Source organism: Pezoporus flaviventris, unplaced genomic scaffold (genome assembly GCF_033815535.1).
Source record: "Pezoporus flaviventris isolate CSIRO_AGI_PZ_B2104156 unplaced genomic scaffold, CSIRO_AGI_Pfla_v1 ptg000002l, whole genome shotgun sequence".
In the NCBI taxonomy this organism is placed as follows: Eukaryota; Metazoa; Chordata; class Aves; order Psittaciformes; family Psittacidae; genus Pezoporus; species Pezoporus flaviventris.
Window position 1 is genome coordinate 84,840,369 of NW_026892550.1, and position 27,206 is coordinate 84,867,574.

At 37.9% G+C, this 27,206-nt stretch overlaps 1 protein-coding gene across 11 annotated transcripts in view; it reads left to right on the forward strand.

Moving 5' to 3' along the window:
* The window catches only part of BICD1 (BICD cargo adaptor 1), a 173,790-nt gene extending 152,556 nt beyond the window's left edge, over nucleotides 1–21,234 (forward strand). For 3 of the 11 annotated variants that reach the window (XM_061444848.1, XM_061444849.1, XM_061444850.1), the window contains exon 9: nucleotides 15,435–21,234. In XM_061444848.1, coding sequence (XP_061300832.1) covers nucleotides 15,435–15,763 — 329 coding nt within the window. In that variant the 3' untranslated portion in view covers nucleotides 15,764–21,234. Of the gene's footprint in view, nucleotides 1–10,445; nucleotides 10,532–15,434 lie in introns of all 11 variants that reach the window. The other 8 variants (XM_061444859.1, XM_061444860.1, XM_061444853.1 and 5 more) reach the window with 5 other exon arrangements.
* The last annotated feature ends 5,972 nt before the right edge of the window (nucleotides 21,235–27,206 follow it).

Sequence of the window (27,206 nt, forward strand, 5' to 3'; positions counted from 1 at the left end):
CTATATATTGTAAATGCAGTTTAGTGGTTGGAGGAAGTAATGAGTTAAAAAATAACTATGCTAAAACACAATTTACTTTTTTTCAAAATTGTTAGTAAAATGATAAAATATGTAATCTTTGAATTTACTGATTTACGTTGCAATTGTCCTTATGAATCTACAGCATTCTCAGTTCAGTCTTTCTGAACACATTTGTCAGAATTTTAGGTCATTACCTGGCCTTCATTTCAGCCTGAGACACTGAGAGGTTCAAACCAGAGATTTTTCTGAGGACTCAAGTTCCACAGGGCCCATGTTAGAATCAGGTTGAGGATTAGGTAGGAAATTTTTCAGCATTGTTCTTAACATTTTCTGGAAGATTTCTCACTGTTATTAAAAGATCAAAAGAATGATGCACTAAGTAGGAGTTTTTTGCCATCTGTCTAATTATCTGTTTCCTGAAAGTAAGGAAGAGTGAAGGATGTTATTTTGCTGCTTTTATAGGGAATGTTTAAAAGCCTTGTATCAGAAAGAGTTTCTGTTCTCAGATGATTTGTGCAGTCAAATAAGCCAGCAAGAAATGTAGCAACCCACACCTGCTTCTTCATCAGAGAGGTTGCAAAAAAACAGCATCCAAATTCAAGCACTATGGAGCAGAATATAGCTTGGCTTGAGGATTAGGAAAAGCTTCTTGACAGACAAAGTAATCAGGTATTGGAGCAGACTGCCCAGGAAAAGTGGTAGAATCATCGTCTCAAAGTGTTAGAAAAGCGTGTAGATGCCCTCAGTGACATGGTTTAGTGGTGGACTTGGCAGTCCTGGGGTAGTGGTTGGACTTGATGATCTTAAAGGTCTTTTCCAACCTAGCTGATTCTATGTGTCCTCAAGAGTGCAGTAAGACTGATTGAAGCCTAAATTAAATTGGAACAACTTTTGTTTGATTGGTTGTTTTTTTTCTTTTAAATTTGGGAACAATTTCCTTCAAGTGAATATTTCACCCACATGATATCTGGGCTTCCCTTGTCATCAAGGGATGAGGGATATGCTGTACTGCTGTTTTAATATTTTCTTTCTGGATTTTGAGTTTTTTCAAAGTGCAGCATCTAGGATATGATTATCAGAAATGTTCTGCAAAAATGTAAACAGAAGCTCATGTTCCTTCTTATATATTTTTCTTAAAATAAAGTGGAATTTATTATGTAGGCAAGATTCTTGTCTTCAGTTCCTCTTTCTTGCTTTTTCAAGTTGTTTAGGCAGCATGAAGGTATGGGAAAGCATCTTCAAAAGGGTACTATGGGTAGAAGCCCTTAGTAGGAAATAAAGCTGGTTTTGCCCCTCCCTTCTTCTGGATGAAGGGGTTGGGAAAATGATTGAGGGAGGCTTAGATTGACACCACTCTCTGCTGCAGCGGCTGTCAGCAGAGGTGAGCCTGTGTACCTTACAGCGTTGGAAAGGTAGGGAGAATAAACTCTAGATAGCAGGTTTCTGTGTCCTTTCATTGTGTGGGGAAAGGGGTTTAAATTCAAGGTCTTTAGCTGTGTACATATTTTGTTTATTTAGGAATATTTTGCCAGAAATAGTTCCAGCTTTGCTTTTGAGCTTAAGTGCCACTGTCACAAATTTCCTCACCTATTTCTAAGCCTTGCGTCTATAGCATATTCAGTACCTCAACTTTGCCTTTTTATGCACTTCTCAATTTTGAAACAACAGGACTCGTAGAAATGTCAATATAGATGAAAGCACAGCTTCTTTTTAAAATGATTGCGGAAAAAGTCTCTTGAGGAACACTCAGCTCAGCTCTGAATTTTTCTAGGAGGATGCTTTGTAGATCTTTATGATTGCTCAGGTCACACAGGGAACAGTTTTAAATATTTCTTGCTTCTCCTTTGTGAAGCAGTGTTATAGATTAATGAAGAGGAAAATCACCATAACTAGGATCTAGGTACCTCTTTCTGTGATGATTTTGTGTTACAGAATTTTATTCTGAATTCTAGTTCATGAACAATATGTATATATCTGTACACTAAGTGAAACATTTTGTTCTTGAGAAGTAGGGAAAGCAGTTAACTGAGCCACCACTACTAAATAAGATATGCATCCATATGATATTTAACTAGTCAGGTTAGTCTGCTCTGAATTACTCAGTCAGATAAGTCTGATTTGCTTCATCCAAGCATGCAAAGCAGCTGGAACATGAAAGCTTGTCAGAACCATTATTTTTTAAAAACCCACCACTTCATTCTGACAACTCATATTTACAGTCTGAGTGCAAATTGACCTTTGCCCCATTAGAGATCCATGGGTGGTTCTTCTGAGTCCTTGGCCATAAATGTGTTGCATTTTTATCTACGGAGAATGTACTTGTGTTGATGGTGACCCTGTTCCTGTCCAATGTCTCTGAGCTTGTGTAATCGGGCAGGCTACTGGCTATTGCAAGGCTCATGCAGTAGTGATCTAATCTGTCACTCCTCTCTATGAAAAATGGATCTTAAGTGTTTTTAACAGAATTTTTAAAAATCAGGTGTAGGGTTTTTTGGGGGTTTTTTGTTTGTGTTTTTTCTTTTTACATGAACATGATGCTCTTCACAAAAAGGATAATTCAATCATTATTAACTATTCTCTGTGTTCACTTTTTGTTCTGCATTGTTCTGTTTTCTGTGGGTTTTGTAAACGTGTGCCATATTTGTGTATATATGTGTTCATTGTTTAATGAGCAGTTATTAGTGCATATATACAGATATATGTATATATTTTTCTGCTCTCGGGGCCATGTCCTGCATCTGATATGCTCATTTAACTAAACTTAATGAGCATTGTATATTTATGCCATTTCAAGCATGGTACGTTGTCCTTGTGGAGGCCGTTTTGAATTTGGAACAGTATCCTTGCCAAGGACATTAGTTAGCTGTAACTGATGAAGAAGTCAGCTGGCTAAATGTACTTTTACCTCTTGGTGCCACTGTGAACAGGACCTTTTTGCTCTATGCTTTTCCTCTTTTGCATTTAACTTTCCAGTTACCACTGATGAGACCAAAACCATACATTTCATGCTGATCAATATAATTTAGCTATTACAGCATGAATTCACTGCAGTTCTACAAGTTTCACTTAATTTCTATTGGTATTTTTCACTATATAAACAAAGCAGTTCCAATATAAACCCTATTTTTTAATAGAAACCCCAATCTCCTTCTCAAAACAATTAAAAAAAAAAAAAAAGATTGCAGTGAAATCCATGCTTTACTGTTGTATATTTTCATTAAAAGGTTATGGACATTTTTCTCTCTGTATCTAAGTTATGATGTCATTGCTGGATGGAATGGTTAATATTAGCATCATTTGTTGAAGTTCTCCAGTAAAATCTTTATTAGACTTCTAGTCTTTTCTAACTAATCAGGTATGCAGGTGACACATCATATCTTTAAGGTGTGTCACCAGGTATTTATTGCTTTCTATGAAAGTTTAGGGCTTTGGAATCCAGTCTCATTGAAATATCTTTATGTTGGTAACAAACCCATCTGTCTTTATCTTCTTTTATGACAAGGTTTAATATGGTTTCATGACTTACTGATTTTTACGTTCAGATATACAGGAATGTTCAATATTGTGCTTCTCATATCATAAAATAGACAAAGCTGAAGTGAGTCTACGTTTAAATTAGACATGCTGATATTTTAGCTCTCTAATAGAGCAGTTCTTTGGGCTGTTGTGATGTATGGAGTAAGCTCACCAGCAATTCTTTAATCAAGACTAGTACCCCTGTTTGTAAGTATGTCCCTGTCTGCATTTTTAGGGCTATGAAACCTCATAATTGTATCTTAATGTCTTTCTTCCAAAGCCTACTAAAGTCACTGTTCCCAATGACTTCAGTTTCTGGATCAGGCCCTTCTTTAGCTGTAAAATAGTGCAAATATTTTTGGTGTGGATGTATTTGTGGCCATCTAAAATGCATCCTGGACACTTACATTTCCATGAAAGATGGGTAAACGCAAAGACAGAAGTGTGATGATTTCTGTATTTTTAAGGCCTTTCTCTTCCTCTTTTGAAATGTTTAAAATGTGTGTCTTTTAGTATTTCATGAATCATCAGATCTTTCTAAATGTGCTTTTTATGAACTGTATATAAAAGAAAGGAACTGAATACATATTTTCATCCTTTACCATTTCCATTTCTGCTATTTACTAACCCATTATATAGCATCTCAGTAGATTTAATGAGGAATTATCTAAAACATTCACAAAAAAACTTTTGGGAAATAACGTAAACACATCATGATATAGAAAGTGTGAAAAAGCCTACAGAGCTGATAAGGAAACTCTTAATGTTTTTAATCTGTGACTGGAGAAAAATGCCTTTCGCTACTTTAATTATGCTTAATATGAGCTACAGCAGAGGTCAGGACTGGGATATAGCTTTATCACTGTACTTTGAGCTAGCAGTCACATTGCTGCTGAAGCACATGGACTGATTGGTGGAACAGCTCTCTAGGTTGAGCATAATTCATGTCAGAAAAGAAAATAGAAATCCAATCGTGCAGAATAAGAAAATAAGGGGGAAACACTCTGTGAAGTGTAGCTTTTGTGTAGAAGAAATAACTCACTAGAACATAGCCAAGAAACCTGACATGTTCTGGAAACCCACTGAATCAGTGACCTACTAAACCATGTCTGTCTGTGTAATGCGTCAGGTAGTGCACAGAGCTGTTAGTAATGCTCCATGAATTGGTTTGTAAAAATTACAAAGACAGATAGCATTTCTCTAAATCCTATAAGAAAGTAGCAATTAAATCCCCTATCTGTTCCAAAAAACTCAATCGCCTGCTCTGTTTCCTGAGAACCATTTAACAGGAGGCTCTCTGTTACATCTTCTCTGTCTGACCTTGTCCTGAAGGTAAAGAGCTGAGAGGAGGAGGAGCAGAAGGAAGCTTCTGTCAGCTTGGAAGTGTAGAAACAGTGGGACCTTTGCAAGGAAGAGAATGAGCATGTGGAGATGATAGGAGACGAGAATTTTTAGATGCATCCTACTGCTGGCCTATTGTATCTTAATGCAATATGTAGATATTGCTGATTCCTCCAGCTCTGTGTGCAAATGGGAGTTCAGCAACATGCTTACATCTCTTAAACTTCATTCTTCAATTTTGGGGAAGACTAAGAAATAAGTAGTGGAAGAATTCATAGTTGTTGAAACTTCTCCAACCAACAATAACCTAAGACACCAAGTTTATCTGAATAACAAACTTAAGATATAAGTTACCTGGCTATTTTCAAGACTTGACATAGAAATTTCATAGTAAATCAGCTTTATCATGAAGTAAACCAAACTGATGATTGGTTGATAAATTTTTCTATCTCCAATCAACGATCTATTATTTAGTTTAATGGGAACAGAGGAAAAACTCAGTGAGAAAACTGAGAGAATGTGGGTACTGAAAAATATCTGTGCAGGAGCTAATTTGTACTTGGTGAAGTTTATTAGGCTGCCTGCATGGTAGCTGTGCCAGAGAACATGACTGGCCCTCACAGAGCTGCACAATGGCTCTGTAACGCGGCTCAGTCCCCCCACTCTGACCATTTTGTTCTCAGGCCAGGATAGCCCAAGTCAATCCTGCTGTGAGAGAACTGGGGTTGTTAAGGCCAGCCAGACTTCATGTGAAACCTATGTGGCTGTTCCACCGTAATCCTCTCCTTCTCAGGACAGTCTGCAGAAACACAGAGCTGCACCCAGACTGACCAGCTGGGGCTGTGCATAGGGCACATTGTGAAGATCTCAAATTGATCATGGAAGTAGGAGAAGGGAGAGAGACTCTTCTAATCTTTGACCCGTACCATTGTTTGTGTTTTTTTCCAAAGGTAAGCCACAGCTGTCCTCTCACCAGCTGTTCTTTGCGATAACCATTACCATTTGAAGTTCCTCTTGACCTTAAAGAAGGTCAAAGTTTTCTTGGCATCCACTATACAGAGATAAATTATAAGTGAAATCAGCTAGTAAACTAATTGTATGAACTTATGTCCTCAGCACTCCTGGATATAAATTGTTTTAGGACTTTTCTCATCCTGCCAGATTACAGTTTGAAAGCATCTCTACAAATCTCAACTCAGCCAGCTGGCCAAGTGTTCTAGTACCCTCTGCCCCATTCTTCTTGATATCTTACTTTTTTTTCCATGGGTTTGGAAATTTTACTTGTTCCCCACTTTTGAGTAGAGAGGTTTGATTATTGTCTTTGCAGGATTTGCTGTGTGATGCAACATGTTTCTGCCTGTGCACAACTAGAGGACTACTGATTTGTTCTTTGCCCAATACTTTTGACTCACGCTATTAACCGTTCATACTTTCCCATTAAATAGACATCCTGAGGAAGAAAACAGTTCATTACCATATAAATGGAGACAGCTTCTCTTTACAAATAATTGTCAATAACATCTTCATAGACATGTTATCGAATTCCTCAAACTTTATGGAGCAAGTTGACATTGGGTAATATGATGCAAAGTGAGATAACTCAAAACCTTTTAGCTAGGAAAGAAGGACTTCCTGGTCGCCTGGGTTGGTCGATGGGATGCTAAGGAGAGTTTCCTTTAAAAGACTGGAAAAGCCTCAATCTTACATTTTGCCGTAAGTGTTTTGACAGCTTTGCTTTTATCAAGAAAATTTTTCCCAATGTTTTTCAAATCAGAAATACAAAATATGGAACACTACCTGTAAAAAATGTTTGATTGATTTGTTCTTTGACTCTTAATCTTACTTTTTCAGATTAAGGAGAAAAAAGTTCTCCACTGAGTAACTGAACTAGATGCAGTTAAAAGTGTCTTATGTATCCGGTACTCATTTTGAGCACCCCCAGTGCTTATCTTGGGATTCTTACTAGTCTTGGTTTTTGACAGCACTGTGTAGAGATTAGTAGTTTACCGAGCATCAAAATGTGCTGAAATGTTTCACTGAAGTATGCTGGGTCCTGAGCAGATGGGGCTGAAAATGCTTGCATGTAGTTTTTTCACTGAGGACATTGCTGATGTCAACAGAAGGCTTTCCTATCTCTCAGGCAGTCATAACCCAGTTAAGCAGGCCTGTGTTGATAAGAGTCACGCAGTTCACAGACTGGAGGGCAGAGTACACCTTGTGACATGAGGGAAACACATTGGTTTTGCGGCTGAGTCAAAAGGAAGCGTAGGAAAATACTTTTTTTTTTGGTGAGATTTGCTCTCAGCAGATAATTTATAGCAGCGCATTCAGTCCTCATATAAGCAGATGTAGATTCTCTGGGATAGGTATTTTTAATGCTCTTACATCAGGAGCTGATTAGGACTAGGCATTAGATTCCAAAGGAAAATTAGCACTGGCTACTCTGTGAGAGGAAATCTCCGAGCCCTTTACACCACCATTGCCAGCTAATAGCTAAAATGTTAAGAACTGGAAAATATGAACAGGCCTAAAATATAGCATGAGTCAAGTCTCAAAGCTCCAATAGATGCAGTGGTGAGCATTGTCTGATACCGACACAGGATCCCTATAGACTCAAGACCTGAATAATTCAGTGAAGACTGGCATATGAATTTTTATGTACAATAGCTCCTCTTTGCCTTTTGTGGTTGAAATGGTCACTGAACTTCATTTCTTGGTTATAGGTTCATAGAATGTAAAAGGACTTAAGTGATCAGCCAGCCCACTCCCTGCCCCCAGTAGCTTATTTCCTTACAGCAACTGGAGATGATGGAGAAATAAGATAGTCTGTATTTAATAATTTTATTAATCATTTTGGTGGTGGTCTCAGAAGAAACACTGAAAGTATAATCTCTGTCTATTCTCTAAGTGTCTGCTACACAAATGACAACCAGTCCTTTCACTCTGCAGCTCAACTGGAACTTCTTGAGATGTAAAAAACACTGAGAACAGGCTTCTTTCAATGCAATTTTTAAATTTGTATGTGTTTATTTATCTAAGTAAAAGAGAGCATGTCTTTCTTGCCTTGTTTTTGTAGTAGGTGACATTAACCACAAAATCAGTAACGGCATCTTTGAAACTTTTAACCTTCAGCAGGGCATTTCAGAAGAAACAAACATTTACTTAATAGAAGGAAGGATTGAATGCTGTCTGCTAGTTTTCATCTTTTAACGCAGTGTAAAAAGAAGTCATTTTATGATTGTCATGACATTAGGGAATAGCATTATAAACCCTCCAAAATACTTCAAAAGATTAAATATAGAAGGAATAAATCTAGCTCTGGCACAGTTTCTTGGACTTAAGTAGATAAGAGCTCCTTTGAATTTTAAATGTGTGTATGTAAGCCATATGTATTCTGCTTAGCTCTTTCCTGGCATAATCCTCAAAAACTTCACTCCTGGAGGATGCAGGAGGACGATTCAGCCATTTTAAATCACACGGATCACTAGATTCTGTACTGATGTTAGTGCAAGACAGATTGTGTGAGCATTGCTGGTGCCAGAAAGAACTGTTGTCTCACTTGAAGTTGAGGGAGTTCGCTCACATCGAATAGTCGTTATCCAGCTTGCAGAATGCTTGCAGGATCTGGCGCTCTATTCACACATTCTGCCAAATGAAGAGGTATCATAAAACTCTTCACAGGATGTTGGAAATATTAGAATAGGATCATAAATCAGATATTTGTGTTGTTCTGGAAAAGCCTGTCCGAACAATTTCTTCTGTATTTAGGAAACCTGTCCTCACATTTTCATCACGCAGCATTCTGTTCTATATTCCTCTTCTCACTGCCTAGCTTATATAAATTGCCAGGAAGATTTTGCTTTGGACTTCTACAAAATAGTTTGTTTAGAGTAAGACCGTAATTTTTGTTATTTTTTTTTTTTAGATCGTTTCCCATCTGCAGTTAGCCTGCTCTGGCTGTCCCCCTCTCCCCCCAGCCATCTCTTCTTTTAATTGAGCTTTCTACTGAAATGACAGACCCTTCTATTCATGGCTCAAACACATTGCAAGATCTTGCACTCCTCTGCTGAAAGATGTACTAAGGACTATAGTGACCATCCTAGTAAATGAGAAAATGGCACAGTATCCTTTCATTCCGTTTCTGCTTTCTGACACGGTGAGGCCAGCACTAACTGTGCCTGTCAAAGTGCCTTTGGGTACGCTTGCTTCCACCCACTGGAGGTCAGCACAGATCTTCATAGTAAGTAGGGAGAAGCACTCTGGGCTTGTATGAAAGGGAAATGTTGTTCAGTGTTGCCAGGGAAGGCGTGTTTGCTCTGTTTTGTACCTGATGTCATCTCAAGACTCGAGAAAATAGCAAATCGCACATTCTTCCACTTGATTGAGACAAAGAATAGTAGTGGGTTTTCAAAAACATCTGTGTTGTAAAGAGAAATTATTACTGGTGTTGAGCTTTAAGTAGCAACCAACTGAAAAACACAAAATCAAATGCTTTCCAAGTACATTTCCAAGTACACAGTTGTCTCATTTTTAAAGTTCAGGGGAAAGTAACTCCTTTCCACTGAAGAGTCAGGTTGAGAATCGGGTAGAAGCAATCAGAGAGGATGATAGATTAGCAAACCCTGCTGGAGACAAAACGTAGTATCCAGTAGTTTTCCAGATGGTCAGAATTTCACGCATAGATTTAATGTTCAAAAGGACCCTGATGACTCTGTTGCCTCACAATCTGAATCACACAGGCAGTGAAATGAAAGGCCAGACCCCCACAGGGAAAATGAGCAAATCTTGAGATCTGGAAATGTTGGTAGAAACTAGTGAGCTACAAAGCGGGGTCGTCTTGTTCAACTACTTTCATGAAGTCCCACAAATATTATTGAGTTTTAAGCTGTCTTCATATTATAAATGTCACAGTAAAAACGTAGCAACAAAGGATTATTTGGCTTTACTGTTATTTAATCAATTAAGAACTGGAATGCAGCTTTGGAAATGATTTATTCTCTGCTTTGGCAGAGAATTGATAAAAGTAATCTGCACAGAACACTGAAAAAAAAACCTGTATCAATTTCTTCCTTTTCCCTACAAAAAACAATCTCACAAGCACAATTTAGAATTCACAAAAATTTTCTTGCAAGTTTTTTGTCAAAGGCCATAATGGGATGGCATCTATAATTGTTGTTATATGGATGTAAGTTCTCTGGAGGAAAATTTGAGTAGCTTCTTTGGCGCTTTTTATATTAGATGTAAACTAAACAAGTTCACCATCAGCAGAAGAATGAGAAGGACAAGGTTTAAACCCAGATTTTGAATACAGCCATTACTGCTGTCTGTTTAAACAAAAATTTGCCAATGCTAAGGGAAGACAAAAAAAAAATGTCTCCACTGCTGCTTCTGAAAAGAAGAAGAAGGCAACAACTGATATTATTACAATCAGAAAAAAGGTGTTTCTGTCAAATAAGGAATCAAGAACACATTCCTCACTAAATCTCTCCATCAAATGGTTAGCCTGTGTACTACTGTTACTAACCCCTTGCTCTGTAATCTCTCTGTATATATGTCTAATTTATCAGTTTCTTATAGATTGTCAGCAGCCTGCTGCCTCCATACCGCCACACGGCTCACAACTAGCCAGGGGGCCAGATTGCCAGACTGTCAGGTAAACTTAACTAACTCTCTTCTCTTTGCACATAGCTGCATGCAGGTCTGCAACCCCCTCCTCTTCCTTATACAAAAGCTCTTTGCTACACTTTGTCACTAACAGGAAACTTCTAACAGCTTGAGGAATGGTGATAATTTCTGCAGTGACAGTACAAATGTGAATCACAACATTCATGCACTTAGATCCATATGAAAATATAGAAAAGAATTTTAAGTTGCATAGTATAGTCCTTATTTGGTCTTTTAATGTGCTTTTTGATGATGTCAAATAGTAATGATTTTATTTTGTTGCTTGATAGATCTAATTAAATGGGGGACTTTTCATTTTAGGGGTAGGTGTAGGCTTCCATTTTGTAAGGTGGCATTTTAAAGGCATTTGTGAGCCCTTCCTTGTCCTCTGACAATCTCTCCTGGTATGACACGTATGCTTTCAGTCACATGGTGATGCTAAATGAGGCAGATTAAAGCTCTGCCAAGCCCTGAAGTCACCCATTTTAAGAGAGGTATGCTTGGTTTTGAAGTCTCTAACATTACTCTTGCAGTAATGTGACCTCCCAGTGGCATTTCACCCAGAATTAAACAATAGCTTGTTAAGACTAGTAATTCACACAGATGTTTTGTGCATCCTGTAGTATGTCTAATTGTGTTCAAGCTAGTTAATATGCCTGACCACAATACAGATTCCCACTGAACTTCAACATCAAATACTGAGAGATTTCTCTCATCCATTATCTATACTGAATTTTAAGTGGGGCTTGTGTAGCTCTGGATTTTCTAGTAGTTGTGATTCCAGCACGTAAGCTTTGGTGAACCTCATGGGATAAGCTATGAACAGATTCAAGCCAAATGAAACTCCAGGACACATCTAGTCAATTTATTTTGCTATACATCTGTCTTTTTGCCTAAATCTGCATATTTCAACTTGAACCTGATCTGGAGAGTCTGTGACAACTTTTGTTAAGAGACTTTCTAAGTAAACTGATGCAACAACACATGCAAGTCTCACTTTGCCTTCTATGCATCACCTCAATAACTAGTTCCAGGAGTATGGGGCAAGCAACCAAATCTAGGTGTAACCTGAAAATTACTGTATGCTGTTCACCCTTCCTAGCATCTCTAGCTACCTGCCTGATGGACTGTATTGGACAAGACTAAAATATTTCCATCATCCAGTACTAAAAAAAGCATGTCTGTCTTTGGATTGCATTCAGGTTTATGTCGAATTCAGTGACAACCTCATTTTCTTATCAGAGGCCAAACTCTAAACCCAAGTTACCTATTAATAAAAGCAAAAACAAACTCCCCAAAACAGATATTGCGGATGAAATTAATATGATTTTTTTCAGAAGAAGTAATCCTTTCATTTCATATAAAATAGGTTATAAATTAAAAGTAACATAAAATATTATTGCATGCAAAATGGTTGCATTCTGAAAATATCACTGGTCTGATTATATTTGCCATTGCTGTATTTTTACAGTTACAGTCAATGCCAGATAATATTGCATGCGAATGGCATCTTTAAGACAGGCAACAGCATACTTCCTAACACCAAAGGGCTTTGCATGCTACTTTCCAAATGATTTTAGAAATACATGATTAGCATTTTGAGTGCCGAGGATAAAAAATAGCTGCTTAAAACCAGACATTAATACTAACACAAAAAAAGACACAGACTGTATTCAGCAACTGAATTAATAGATCCCCAAATGGTACCAGCCTCTAAAGAGAGGTTTGCAAAAGTGTCTGTTTAAACCAAATGTTTTAAAAGCTGCGCATATTCCATGGGGGGAATATAACAGTGTTCTTCCTTGTCCTTAGTTAACAGTCAACAGCTTCAGGTTCTTCCATTTCTTTCTCTCTTGCTTTGTGTTATTCATCTCACCTGCCATCCCTCTACTGCCCGTGACTGTCAATATGCCTGATAGCTCAGCTTCAGGACCTGCTGCCACAATTACTTATACTGCCATAAAAAGCACACTGAATGCCATGTGTCACTTGCTGATTCTGATACAATTTTTGTTTATATACTGCTGTGGTAATCTGCATTAATGAACTGAATATATTGTGTTTCTGAAGAGAGGATGGTATAACAGAGTTCTAGGAAAAGACTCAAGATTTACAGGGGCTGCAAGTGATGGGTGTATATATGTTGCTACAAAAGTGCCTGTTGACCTTGTAATTTTTTTTTTTCCTCCTTCTGACAACCCTAATATTTGTTACTGGTTGAAAGGGGAATGGTGAGACGAAGTTTTATATTTTTTCTATGCATAGAAATGTGCTTGTATTTCAAAGAGAGAAGCAACACAGAATTATCATGAAAACCAATGTAGTTCTAAACACAGTGCTTCCTAATCTGAATATAGTCTGGGATAGTTTGTATTGCAGTATTTGCAGTCAGGGCTGAATTTGTACTGAAGTCATGACACCAGTGTTATGGTTGTGCATATTTGCATAGAGGAGAATCTTACATGTCTCAAAGAGGTCCTCTTTCAGGCCATTGCTGTATGTAACTAGTCTTAATTATGGCCATTTCCTCACCAGTCCTCTCCCTCAGAGCATGAACATCTTGTATTGCTTATTTTTGAAGGTGGGAAGGAAACACCAAAAGACAAACACATCTCTGCTAATGAGCAAGGAAAATGTCTGTTGAGTTTCTGTTCCTTTCTGACAATTACAGATGTCTTTCAAAAAAATAAATGGGGCAGCAGGGGAGCAGAGCAAGGCAGTTTTTGTAGGGTAACATGATCACCTCCTTCTTTGTCTTCCCCAAAAGTAATGTTAAAGTTCTAATTAGCTTTCACTACTCTAGAGGACTTAAAACTAGTGCTTCTCCTAAGCCTATCTTGAAAACTTAAGAGGTGTTGAAGCCAGGAGCTGGCTCTTGATGAGTGGATAAGTTTGAGGGTAAATGCAGACTTTTTGGGTGTAGCTGCAGTCACTCCTGACACAGACTCACTTGAGTGGAGCAGGCAAAGATCTCACTCAGATCTTTCTTTAGATGCTGTATCTCCATCTGTATGTCGGAGGATATGGCAGAAGAAAAGGATAGTTACAGCCTTGGAAAAATTACTTGGAGAAGACCGGGTTGGTGTTTTTAAAGAAGTCCAACTACTAAGCTTCAAGAAAATATTTTAGATTAAATATTTATGCCTAGGTGCTTCGGGCTAGACTAAATCTATATGTAAATTGAGGATTCAGTCCATAACACTATACACTTTGAAGCTGACCTACTCAGCTAAGCACAAAACAAAGCCTGTGAGGTCCTGAGCTTCTATAACCCGCTCTCATCATCCATTTTGCAATCAAAAAACTCATCTTCAGGAGCATTAATGTGAAACAGAATCTAACTTAAGTCTGTTTTCTTCAAATAAGACCAGAGGACTGTGGCTCCCGCTGAATTATAATGCCTGTGGTTACAGTCTCCTAGGCTTCTCTAACTTGAAAATGTGGACATTGCCGCTTACTTTTCTAATGGTGATGGTGCATTCTTATTTCTGTCTTCAAGCAAGCGCAGTGTCACTTCTTTGTTTCCCTAAGTAAATGCTATATGTGGAACTACGGGCATTTTCTGCACCGCTGGCATTTCCAGAGTCAGATTTTCAAATACCTCTGGCATTTCAAATTGATTCATTTCCAGCAATAGACTAATTGCATTCCTTCAGCCAACACTCCAATAGTCTGTGCTGGAGGGATAATGTGTAATAGCCCAGTTTCTAAAGAAGGGAAATGGAAAAGGCAAATTTTCTTGAAGACAGGGTTATAAATGATTGCCCATCATATATCACATTGTTGAGCTTGGAGTAACTTCAAGACTTTAGAACATTTGAAGCATTAGGAAAAAAAGTATCTTCCTAGACACAGAAGAAGAAAAGAACCTTTTTTATCTTTTAATAAATTGCATTTACTTGCATTCTGTTTTCGTATCTTGTTTTGCCACATGCTTTACTGGGAAGTTTAATGGCTGTCATTTAGCTTGATGTGGCAAGTTGAGCTGAAGTTCACTCTCTAAAACAGGACAGGCTAAGGCTGAGGGAATCATACAGGTCTCACTTAAGCTGTGTCCATATTGCCCACTGCAGTGTAGCATACACTACTGAACTATCTTTAAATAAGCAAACCTGATTGTCTGAAGCTTTACTAGCAAGAGCACCCTGGAATCAAGAAGCGGGGTATGTTTGTATTAGCTGTCCGTTATCTTTGTGCTGCTACTGCTAGGCTGCTACACCGGCCCCACATGATTTGCTGAGAGAGGCTTAATGGGTGGATGCTGTTATCAGACAAATTGTATGTGAAAAATAAATGACAAAAGTATATGACAGAATTGAAGAGGATTCAGACAGCATAAAAGGAAAGAAAGCGAAACACACACCCCCCACCTTTTGGAAGTGTTAATTACAAAATATGTAATGGCTGTGTTGCCTGATGAAGGTTACACCATATTTGTAGGATTGTACGAGTAATTAGGTCACATTCAGTAAGAGATCACACTTTCACAAAGCTATGAGACCTGATTTCCAGACTGGCACTGTCTTTTATTTCAATCAGTTACATATAGAAAATCTTGAATGCTCTCATAAAGATGGCACCTGTATTTTGTCCTTCAAATTCACTCTCCCGTTTTGCCCATGCATTTGTTTCTCCACACAGCATTTTTCATGTAAACAGCAATTGTGTACATGAACTGGCAAGCAGGATATCTGTGTCACTCCGTGTATGCATCCAGGTGTCACTGAATGTGTGCGCTGAAGATTTTCTTAATGTATACTGTGTAGCTGAGGATACAGATTTAGAGATGAGGTTTCAACCCCCTTTTGTTTCCAGCCCTGTACCTTTTACATGCACATAACAAGTTTGCCATGTATTTTAAGCACATTTTCTCTTTTCTTTTTGATTTTCAGTCCTAATGCTCTTCCAGAAGAGCAGCCACATTCCAGCTCTCAGTGTGCCCCTCTCAACTGTCTCTCTAAGCCTCCTCCTTACCCCTAATCTTCATACACAACGTAAGAGAAAATGCAGAGTGGAGTTCGTGCAACAAAGGTTGGGGTTGTTCCCAGCAAGCGGGTATACGATCCTGCTTTGTTGCTGTATTGACAAACCTGGATTCATACCTCCTGCTCCAGCGACTGAGGGAAGGTTGAGAAGAAGAACACAAAGCACAGAGCCCAACCTACCAAGAAGACTTTTTATGGTTCCTCTGATTGTATTCAAACTTTGCTATCACAACTAAAGTGTAGTGAAATTTAACATCTTGACAAAAATGTTCCTCCCAGCTGCTTGGCTTTAGCTCTGAAGTAATGAGAGACTTAAGCCAATGTTAAAAAAAGTGTGTTACAAAAATCCTGCCCTCACATCCTCTAAGTTCAGCCATAGGAACCAGTTTAAATTTCCTTCTGTCATTAAGGGTGTGATGTTTATTTCTTACTTTATTTGCACCAGATTTTTGTGTTTATAAAATGCAGTCTCTTTTTTTTTTCTTTTTCTGAGAATTGTATTTAACTGATATTATTTTTAAAAATAAGAGGAATAGCTTAAGTGAGGAATGACTGTGTTAATATTAAAAAGAGGCTTGTTGCATTGGCCAGCATATGGCCAATTTTTATTGCACAAAAGTGTTGGAAATGGGTTGAATTGAAATGTTAGCAATGACTGTATATTTTGCTGTTGCACTGATATTGTTTATGCTCTTGTTTTTTTTAATTCCTATTACAGTAGCTTCTGGTTTTGTTCTAGTTCTTCACTGAAAGATAATTTTTAAGCCTAAGAAGGAGATGAAAGGATGATGTATTCAGTCGTTTTCAGTTGTTTGCTTGCATTGTAATTATTTTGTTACATTTCAGACAAGTAGATGAATTGGTGCTGTTTTGGGGGGTTACTTTCTATTTGGTATCTGAGAAAGAAAATCTAAAGTAAGTAAGATGCTGTGTGCTAATTAAAAACATTCTTTCCTCCTGCTCCCATATTCAGGGTACTAGCTTGAGGCCTTACCTTGAAAGGCTAGTATGAATGGCGAAGTCATATGCATTTCGTGTGAGGTATTCTGTGGTGAAAGGATTTGTGCAAGAAGGGTTAACTGTGTGGATCAAAGTTAGTAGGACTTTGTTGAATATTGTAGTGCATTTTTTCCTTGCCAAAAATCAACAGACACAGAACCTTAGCTCATGTCAGTTTATGACAAATACTCAGGTGATCTACACTACGCAGACTCTATTGCAACAGTGCACAGTGTTCCTAGTTAAAGATTCTTTCCTGTAAAAGCTGAGTATGTCTGGGTTTCTTCTTAAAAAGTAGTGAGTTTCAGAACAAAATCAAGGATAGATATATTTATTTTGCACAGTACCTGACAGCAAGGCCAGCGGCTAAGTAGGGCTAAGTGTCGATGGGCTTCCCGTTTGGTCATCAGCTAGAAAATTAAGTCTGCAGTACTGCCTACCTGCCTACTTATTAGTAACTAGCAGACTCCTTGCTTTGTCAGGTGGCCTTAATTAATTTACAGAAGAGAAGCTTAGGTATTTCCACTTCTTTATTCCTTCTCTGCAGCACACGTTTGACTTGCAGGTGGGAAACACAGTACAGCCTAAGGTACAGAGTATCTGGGGAAAAAAACACACTGCTGCAGGTGTGGTTGGAATAATTCTCTCACATTCTGCCTGAATCTGAGAAAATGAAGTCCGTCTTCTGTTAGTAACAGTGCTTACCAAATGTTACGATATACAAAACATCAGCAAAGGAAAGAATTGGTGACCACTCAGTGTGCCTAACAAATCATTAGTACCATAGTACCAGTAACGAAGGTGCTGTAAATACAAATACTCTATGTCGTCACCAACGTATGTCGTGTAACCTTGGCAAAGCAGCTATTGTAACCGAACATTCAGAGGTGGACAAAATAGGAACAAACTGACATCCAATTCTGGTCAGATCAAACAGACAACACCTGGCAGTGTTTTGACTTCGGTTTCCATGCAGTTTGCATGACTCTTCTCATATACATTTACATTGCTATTCAGTATCATACTTAACCTATGTGTTGTCTTGTCATAAAAAAGTCAAGTGAAACCTTGTTCAGCTTTATCATGTCTGACACTGAGATTAGCTGCTATTTTGATTTTTATTTTTTAAAAAATAATAGTCTGAGGCAAATGCTGCCTCCAAAAAGCATCTCAAAATTCCTGACCTTGTCAGACTAGTGTATGAATATTGTACAGTGGCCACATCTGTGTCCAACAAAGACAGCTACTGTAGATCGTTAAAAAGAAAAAGAAATTGCATTGCACTTTGAATATAGTTACTGCAGGCTGCACTTGAAATATTTTTTCCTATTTTCATACCCAACTCAAATGCATTTTCTCTGAATTTAAGTTAAATTAAAAAGAAATTCAGTGAAATACATTTCCTTTCTATATGGATACAAATTTATTTGGAAAAATGCTGTATTGGAGCAGTTGTTTAGAAACGTATTTGTTTCCAGTTGTGATTTGCAGAGCGATTTTAGGAATTGAAGCATTGTACTAGTATGTTCATGTGGATCAAGAGTTAATGGAACAGCATCCAGTGATACAGAAATTGTGGCCCCATTTTATAGAAATAAGTGGGTTTATTAGATTTTTTTATTCTCTTAAGCTTTAAGTTTTTCATGTCTAAGTTTTCAATTTACATTTTTTTATACGTAATAATACTTAAGTGTTGGAAATGTAAGAGAACTGGAAACAAACCAACTTTAACGTACAAATGGCTGTAGTTATTGTATTGTCAGGTATAAAACTGTAGGTCCCTGGGACAACTTTTGTCAGTTAACCAGTACAAAATAAAATACATATCTTGAATGTGAGATGATACACTCTTCTTTATTATATAATGATTGATAGCATACAACTTTGTGAGAGATTTTGTAGGAAATATTTACGTGCAGATGAACAGAAACAAAAGCCAGGTTTTTGAAGGGTTGCAAAATATTATATTTTGCCCATTTACAATTAATTTATGATGTATTGAAATCTATTCTGATTTTTAAAGATAAAAAAAATTATACATATATTTGTAATGGTTGAGTATACTCAGAAACGCTGAAATGTGTCCTACGCAATAGGGAAGCAATTTAAATCCTCCTCTGACTTTTGTATCTGAAATGCAGCTTTTGTTCTCTATGATGGCCTTGAATTTTCTTTGTGTTTGGAATAGACTGTTCAGTTCTGAGGCATTTTGGTTTGGGTTTTATTTTTGGATGTAGTAAAAAAGTATACCTTGCTCAGTGAAATGTTCCACTTCTGGAAATCCTGTTTATAGGAAACGTGTGGGGAAAAAGGAAAAGAAAAAAAAATTAAATAGGAGAAAGAGATGGATGAGTAAGTACTTTGTAAAATGTAATAGTATGGAAAATATATTTTCTATCAGTCAGAAGATAAACAGAAGAAAATATTGCCGTTTTTCATGCTTATTGTATAAAAGTTTCTGCCTTTTAAAGGAAGGCAATAGTGATATACTTTCTGATTGATCTGATTGACAGACTGGCATCTCTGTGCTTTCTCCATCCACATTTTTCACAGTAAATTAATGTAGTCATAGTTATACATTATAGAATGAAACTGTAATTAACGCTGCAGGTTTTAATGCCAAGATGACTTTCAGTTTCTCTTTAAAAAAAATTGTGAAGTTTTTTTAAACCATTTGACATATCTAAGTGTGAACAGAAAGGAGCTTATGTTATGAAATATAACCTCACTTACAAAATATGACCTCACCTATAAAGGTGCTCACGATAGTTATGTTGGAAATACTTAAATAAGCTGCTAGTAAAATATGGCCCAGTCCTTATCACACTGGGAAGAACACCCCTGAGTCTGGGCCCTATTTTGATACCAACCTTATCATTCAGCGTGCAATGCCAAAGTCAGTAGTTGTGCTACCAATTCCACTATAGCTGGATTAATCATCATCATAAGGTATGATATCAGCCCTTCTGAGGTCTGTTCCTTTCTTGGTGGAAGATGCCTATTCACTGAGGTTACAGTAAATTTCTTTCTTTTGTACTTCAGAAATCTTCAAGTGAAAATGGCAGGCATTGATGTTTTACATTTGAAGTATGATAATTGCTATAGTTACCTCTTTAAAAACTCCAGTCATCACTTTTCTTCAGTTTTCCTTTGCTGTGTATGCAGTGAGTCTGAAAGGGATATACAACATTCAGGCTTTTTTAGCCATTAAGATTTTTATTTTTTTTTTAAGTATAATTAAGCATCCTGCGGAAAAGAAACTAAAAAGCAATTGCCTTTCGCCTTCAGGCACAAATGCATCTTAATATGCAATGTAAAATGCATGCATGAGATTTCTAACATCGTGTAGCTTTTCCATATCTACAACTAAGCTAGAAAATTCTTATTTCTTGATAGATTTGCATATTCTTCCTGCTAGAAAGGCAAGAAAATAATTACAGAGAGTCTGTATCTTTCATTTGGAGGTGTGTGGTTTAAATTGTCATTAGTTTTTAATCTGTTTGCTGTGGAGTTCTTGAAAATCCCCTATGTGAAATCTAATGGCAACCAAGAGAAAACTGTCAAAAGGTAAAGGAAAAATCCTGTATTCTATGACTGGAGTTAATGTGCAGACAGACCCTGGGTGACAGGGCTTTGTGTTTCAAAAATGTCTTTCTACTAAGCTCTGTATTTGTTTTGATTATCATCATGATTTGCTGTAGAAGACATTGGAGAAAAGTGTATGTTTTTTCTCAGTATTAGTAATCCGAGTTGAACAGTTTTTATTGAGTGTATGGTTATTTCAAAAATATTTTGGAAATCAGTTGATTTCCAAGTGGTTGATAAAAGTTTCAAGTAGACTGACTTGCTAGCCGAGTTGTTATTTTATCAGCTGTGAAGAAGAAATAAGAGTAATCTAGCTTTTTCCTCCCCTCCTGTTCACAGATATGGCTATGTGTGCTATGCCAGTGGATAAATTAAGTCCATTTTATTAGTTATTGCCCTATTGATTTTCTGCCCTGTGGTTTGACTGTTAAAGGATTAATTAACTTGATCCTTTGTAAACAATTAAAAAAACCCCAACTGATGTTTTGTGACTTTTGTAACCTATTGAATGTTTCCATTTGCATGATGTTCTGTATCTAACAAATCATACAGATTGCTGTGTTCCTTTGAAAAGAATTTTAACTTTGGTGGAGTTTGTGACAAACACAAATTTGTATACTGTATGTTTACTGCTGTAATAACTCAGCTACTCCTATGTTGAATTGATATTATGTTGTCCTGCCTTCTTGGGGTTAAATGATAGAGTGTTTCTAGGTGGTGAAGAATATAAAAGTATATCTGTTTATTTGCTAAAGACTGAATATTGGAAACTCTTCTTGTTGCTACTTTATGCTAAAAGCAAAAAAAAAAAAAAAAAAGTTAATTAATTCTTGTTTCCAAAAATGCATCATTTGTTTTTCAAATTGAAGTAATTCCCATGTTAACTCTTCGTTGTCCTTGTAGACAATCCTAGATTAATGCCTTGTGAGGGATTCATAAAGTCTGTGCTTGTACATGTGTAATATGATCATGCAGTCAAATGGTTGGGAAAAACACTCTAGTGCTGAAGAAAATAATTAAAAGAAGACAATATACTGATTCGTACATCTTTATGTTCCAATTAAAATTACAGTGTAATGCATAACTGTTCCAGTGAATAAACTGGCCATTTTTGTTCATTTAATGCCATGCTGTCTTGTCTACTTCTATTTACATCAGTTTGCAGTGTGTTGCCTTAGCTAATACTTTTTCATTTATTTAGTTCTTAAAGATCCATAATGGTAAGTTTAAAAGGTATCAGACAAGAAATTAATGGAAATCAACATTAAATCAAAAGGGAATCAGAGCAAAAGTGCTTCCTCTGTGTTCCAAGATTGAAGCAGAAACTAAAATTCTGGCTCTCCACATAGTGTTTCCAACAGATTTGAGTAACATCTGAAATGCTGTGACATCTGCATACAGTCTTCTCAGTACAGAAATGCATTGTAAGATGCAAATCTCAAGCCTCAGGGGATGTGAAAGCAAAGGAAGAACTGAAGTCAGCATAAAATTGGTTTGGGAGGGCTGTGTACAGGACAGTGTACCATACTATCCTACCTGCTTTTTAAAGTGAGAAATATTTTTTTCCCTTGTAGAAGAGCCTTGTTCTCAGCTCACGGGAGTCCAAATCCTGCCCCAGCAGCCAGTCCTGCCCTGCTCTGAGAGCTTGGCCCCAGCAGGCAGGTAGCTGCTGCAGTTCGTCTGGTGAACCTCTCTGCTATGCAGGGTCTTTGAGGGGTAGCAAATGTCCTGCTTTTAGGAACAGGCCAGGAAAAGGGAAGAGCCTGGAGAAAGGACTGCACCTCCAAGCCCACTGGGGTGTTTGACTCAGTGGGAACTATTGGAGGGCTGGATTTGGTTTTGGGTGGCTGGAGAGGTGCTTTGGACAGTAACAGGTGACAGAAATGCAGTTCAAGAGCTGTTACTTGTCTAGAAGTGCCTCCTACTTCTCTCTTTTCTTCCTTTTTCTCTTCTACGAGAGGGAGGTCACCCACCTTATCTCTGTTTATTGCAGAAGTGCCTTTGGCAACAGCATTCCATGATCATTTTAGCAGAAGTATGACTGCTCCTGATAGAATTTTCTTACATTAGGTGTTCCTCCCCTTTGATTTTAGATTAAAAGAGTTTCTAAGAGTTAAAAAAAAAGGGGGGGGGGGGGAGAGGAGGGACCAGACTTCCCCTCCTCAGTGTATTTGTTTTGATATCAGTTTCGCAGAGGATTGCTCCTTGTGTGAACATTCTCATAGCAGAGTTGATTTGAGAAATTTCTAATCCATGTTGTTCCTTTCCCTTCCTCTGTATCACCCCTTCAGCTGGTCCTGTGCAGCTCTCTGAGAGGCAGTGGTATGAGTAAGGTCACTGAAATAGTCTGGGCAAAATAAAAAACCTCCAAAACTGCATGTTTTGTTTCCAAATGAAATGTCTGTGTAATAACTCCCCGGAGGAGCACCATTACCCCTTGTTCTGGAGCAGGAGGTAATTTCTGACAAATGAACTATTGTTTTTCCTAGAAAATATACCAGATGAAAATAGGAAAGATTCCAAAACTAAAGTTTACAGTGACTGCCACTACAAGTCTTTTTTTTTTTCAGGATATCACCCTTGATAAATGCTGCAATGACACTTAGAGAAATACAGAGCACTCCAAGTTATATCTAAAGGCAGCAGGCACCATGGTTTGACTCTCTTAACACCACAAAGCATTGACAGGCCACTGGCAAATCAGGTTGAGCACAAGAAATCACTACATAATTTTCAGCAATGTTGAAACCTAGATTTCATGAGACCAATAGCAAGAACAGAAGTACTAATTATGAAGTGTGCCATGTCAAAGGACCTGACATCCACATCTAGCAGCCTGTGAATGACAAATGTAGAAAAGATTTTATATATAGAACAAAATGAAGGAAAATTGAGCTAAAATAGATAATAATAATTATGTGCATCCTGGGAAAAATACTTGGAATAAAGCCAACTTTCATCTATCTGTGTATGCTAAAGGCATAGGCACAACTGCTTTCCTCTCAGTGGAAGGTCTGACCGATTGCCTGCATGAAAGAAGAAAGCCCTAACTTTGCACAAAAGTAAGGCTCAATACTACAGCTGACGACTCAGCAGAAGCTTAATAACCCAGTAAAAAATACCGACCTTTACAAAAATGATTCCTTCTTGACTAGACCAGTATATTAGAAAACACACATTTCACACATTATTTATAAATTCTCTTATATCATATTGGAGATAGCCTAACTTCAGGAATAAGATGTGGTAGGTGGTTTTAGAGAAAAACAAATGTTTAAATTATTGTTATAATAATACATGATTGAGAAAATGTTATTTATGGAAAAGCTCCAAATGGGGGGGGGGGAAGAAGTCCTTTCATCTCTCTTAAGTGAGTTACCAGGAAACTCTGGAAATAATTAGCAATACAGTTTATAGTATCATAGAATACCAGGTTGGAAGGGACCTCAAGGTTCATCTGGTCCAACCTTTCTTGGCAAAGCGTGACACAGACTAGATGTCCAAGCACCCTGTCCAGCTGAATCTTAAAAGTGTCCAGTACTGGGGAGTCCACCACTTCCCTAGGGAGATTATCCCAATGTCTGAGTGTTCTCATTGTGAAAGAATTTCCTTTTGTGTCAAGTCAGAATCTCCCCAGGAGTCTTCTCCATGTGACTCCTTTAAAATTAATTCGTATGATTCCCTACCTGGGGAGGGCTGCCAACTTTTTATTAGTGTTGATTAAACTTTCTCAATTAAATTGATTTTTGCTATTTGATGCTGGCATATTGGTTAAGGCATTAAAACAAGCCATCTACTCAAATTAGGAATATAATATGGAAAGCTATGTGACTACAGAACTGCTTTGAAGATCAAAATCTGAATGCAGAGGATGTGGGCCCAATATTTTGTTACCCTTCACAGAGATGGGAAAGGGCTATAATCACAGGTGAAAAAGAGCTACTGTTTTCTCAGCACACAGGTGTGTGTCTATCCCCCTATACATGACTAAATGTCAGAAACCTCTCCTAGAGATAGAAAATGTCTGTAAACTTAGATGGCTCAATGCTGATCCACCCAAGGTAGCTCTTTCTACAGTGATAGTTTGTTAAAGCTGTAAGATGAAGCAGCAGCTGTCCTTTGTAGGTATATGGATGCTACCATCGGGCCCTACACCAGAATCAGGTAGGGTTTCACTCATATCATCCACAGGTGGCTGTAAAACTTGTTTTGACCTGAATGAATGGACCTGCCATTCAGTTCATTCCTTTGAAACTGGATTTAAAGAGATCCCTGGGTTGGAGCAAAGCACCAAGGACTTCAGTGGGCTCCATCTGGATGTTGGGCATTTATCTGTGTGGAGCGGATGATGGGACTCTGGGCATAGCAGAGAGTATCTCATGCAATGTGAAGATGTGAATGATGAGTGCTTTCGTGATCAGCTTCAGCCATCCAAAATGTTAAATTAGAACTTATATAAATGCACTGTATACAAATACCAGCAATCTCAAAGTCCTACCTTACTCAAAACCAGAATGCCTCTGTGAAGCCGTTACTGCTTTCAAAGGTTTTTGTTACCTAAGCCAAATGCAGAGTAGCTCTTTTTATCTTCAAAGCACTCTATGCATATTAATTCCTTCCCAAAACATCTTTGCAAAATGGGTACTGTTATCTCTCACCTACAGATAGACAAATTGAGACTGTGTGATGGGAAAACATCAACACTCAACAAAGTGAACCAAGTTTCTTTACATGTAACCCTTCACCTCTCCACATACATCCGCCCTGCACTCACTGAGCAAGGTGAGGTTTTTTGTGGTACCTGTGGTACATACCCCACTCCAGAACCTGCATTGCTCAAGTGCTAGAGTTCGTGCAGAGCTCGTTCCCTGTTTCTGCAGTGTTTGGTATTAATAGATCCTTGCTATAAATAGCTGTAGTTTAACATCCACTTTCCGGTTTTAATTTCCTTAGACCTGTGCCCTCCTTCTGACTGTAAACCAAAAAGGCACTTTGACTCACTAGACCCAAGAAGAAAACATTGCCTAAACATGGGAAAACTTTTCTTCCCCCAGCAGTGTTAGCCCAGTAAAATATAGATATTCTTTTTCTGGTAGAGAACTTGGGATTTCCTTTAAAATGACTGCATCCTTTTAAAGCTTGTGTTAAGAATCATGAATATAAATCTGTGACAGAGGCCAAATTAAGATTCTGGAATTTCTGAAGTTTCAGACTCCTCATCTATGCGGTTATGCTTAGTACTATTTATGCTTGAATAAAAAAGCACAGCACACTTCGTAATGGTAAACTTACAGCCATTTGCAGTGCATAAAGCTTCAGATGTGTACTGTAAAGCTTACTGGAAGTATTGAGTTCCATTAGTGTTAGATCTCTGGAGGTAAAAATACATTTTTAGAAATATGAATGGAATGCTATTTTTGAGATTCGGGACACAAGAACAAGTGGAATAGGGGTAGCATTTATATCCTTTTCACAGCCTTTGCTCCAAATAATCACATTTCATCCCAGAAAGATCCAAGGGAGTCTGTGGAATGTGGAACAGAATGAAAGAAAACAAGTGTGGATGAAGCTAGTCTGCAAATACAGCAACAGCTTTGAAGTTGCTCTGTTTTAAGTCACTATAAATTATTGAGAAGCACACTGAAACTCCCGTGCATGTACCATATGCCTCATTAGAAGCAATATTAAGTACCTGACAGCTTGGTTTTTATAATAAGGAAAAGAAACAAAGTTAAGAGAATACTGCAATATTAAGATTGGTATTCCAGAGCTGGAAGTAATAGTTACACTTTACCTTTCACATGTTTTGCCAGCCAATTGCTCTCCAGGTTTTGATTTGTTAAGGAGAGAACCAAACTGTTTGGGTAAGCATTCACAGAGAGACAGTGGTTAATATTTAATGTATATAGCACCTTAGCAGTACAGGGCTCTTTAAACAAAGTACAATTCCATGTTATAGCTTAGGCTAGGCATTGGGGATAAGTGTAAAACAATGGCAAAGAGCACTTCATTTCATGGTCACACGTTTCCATGAGGACAGAGCTACTCTCAGCTGCAGCCTTTCCTGGATCTTACGAATCCCACGTAAGGAGCACACCAGAGAAAGAGCTTATAGCAGTCACGAGATCCTTCTGCACAACTACCATCTTTTCCTCAGGAGTCACTAACGACTGTCCCACCACTTAACCAGGCATGAGCCCCTCTGAGAAAAGGGAGAAGCTGCAGGGCCCATAAGAGTCGGTGACTAGGAGCTGGCTGCTGCCACCCACCATCAGCAGCTTAGCACAGCCCACTACCAGCTCCCTAGCAGCCCCACAGAAAAGCACTCCCAGGATCTCACTGGCACATATTTTCCTGTCAAGTTTCCAGAGGAACTTGTGGGCCATATCAGAAGCAGCTTTGCCTAATTTATTAATTCATAATTTTCAACAATGAATTTAACTTGATCTGGCAAAAAGCTAGAAAGACTATTGATTCTGGATGTGGGGTACATCTAGAAGAGTTGTCATGCTCACCCTGGGAGACAGACCTCACTAAAATGTCTCCAATGAGGAACTTAGACCATGTTTTCATAGGGCTGCTGGTTATCACCACAGAAGGAAAGAAGAAACAGGAGAAGAGAACATTTTCTTGAGCATAGCTTGCTTGCTTTCTCCTTTTTACTAACATCACGGTATGGAAGTTTGTCTTCAGCTGTAGTTAATGCAAATCAAAGCTAAAGCACTGTTGCTAATGGTATCTAAATGTCTGACCTTAATTGGATAGCAGGAAACATTTCATTAACCTGTGGTGGTGATAATGAAGAATATTCTGACTTCTAAAGGCAATCAGTCTTTGTTAAATGAATGCAGTTCTGCAAGACTCATCTAACAAAACTGATTAAATAGTAATTACTCCTTCTAAGCAGCAATCCTTCAGTAAAACTAGGGATATGTGTGATAGCTTTATCTCAACATGTTTGCTGTAAATTTCAAGAATTTTCTTGCAGTAGAAAAAATGCTTCTGTGCAGCAAAAAAGGGGTAAGATGAAATTAAAAATTGAAGCAGTACATAGCAGAAATGTTTCTTCCAGCTACATGTCAACATTCTGTGTGG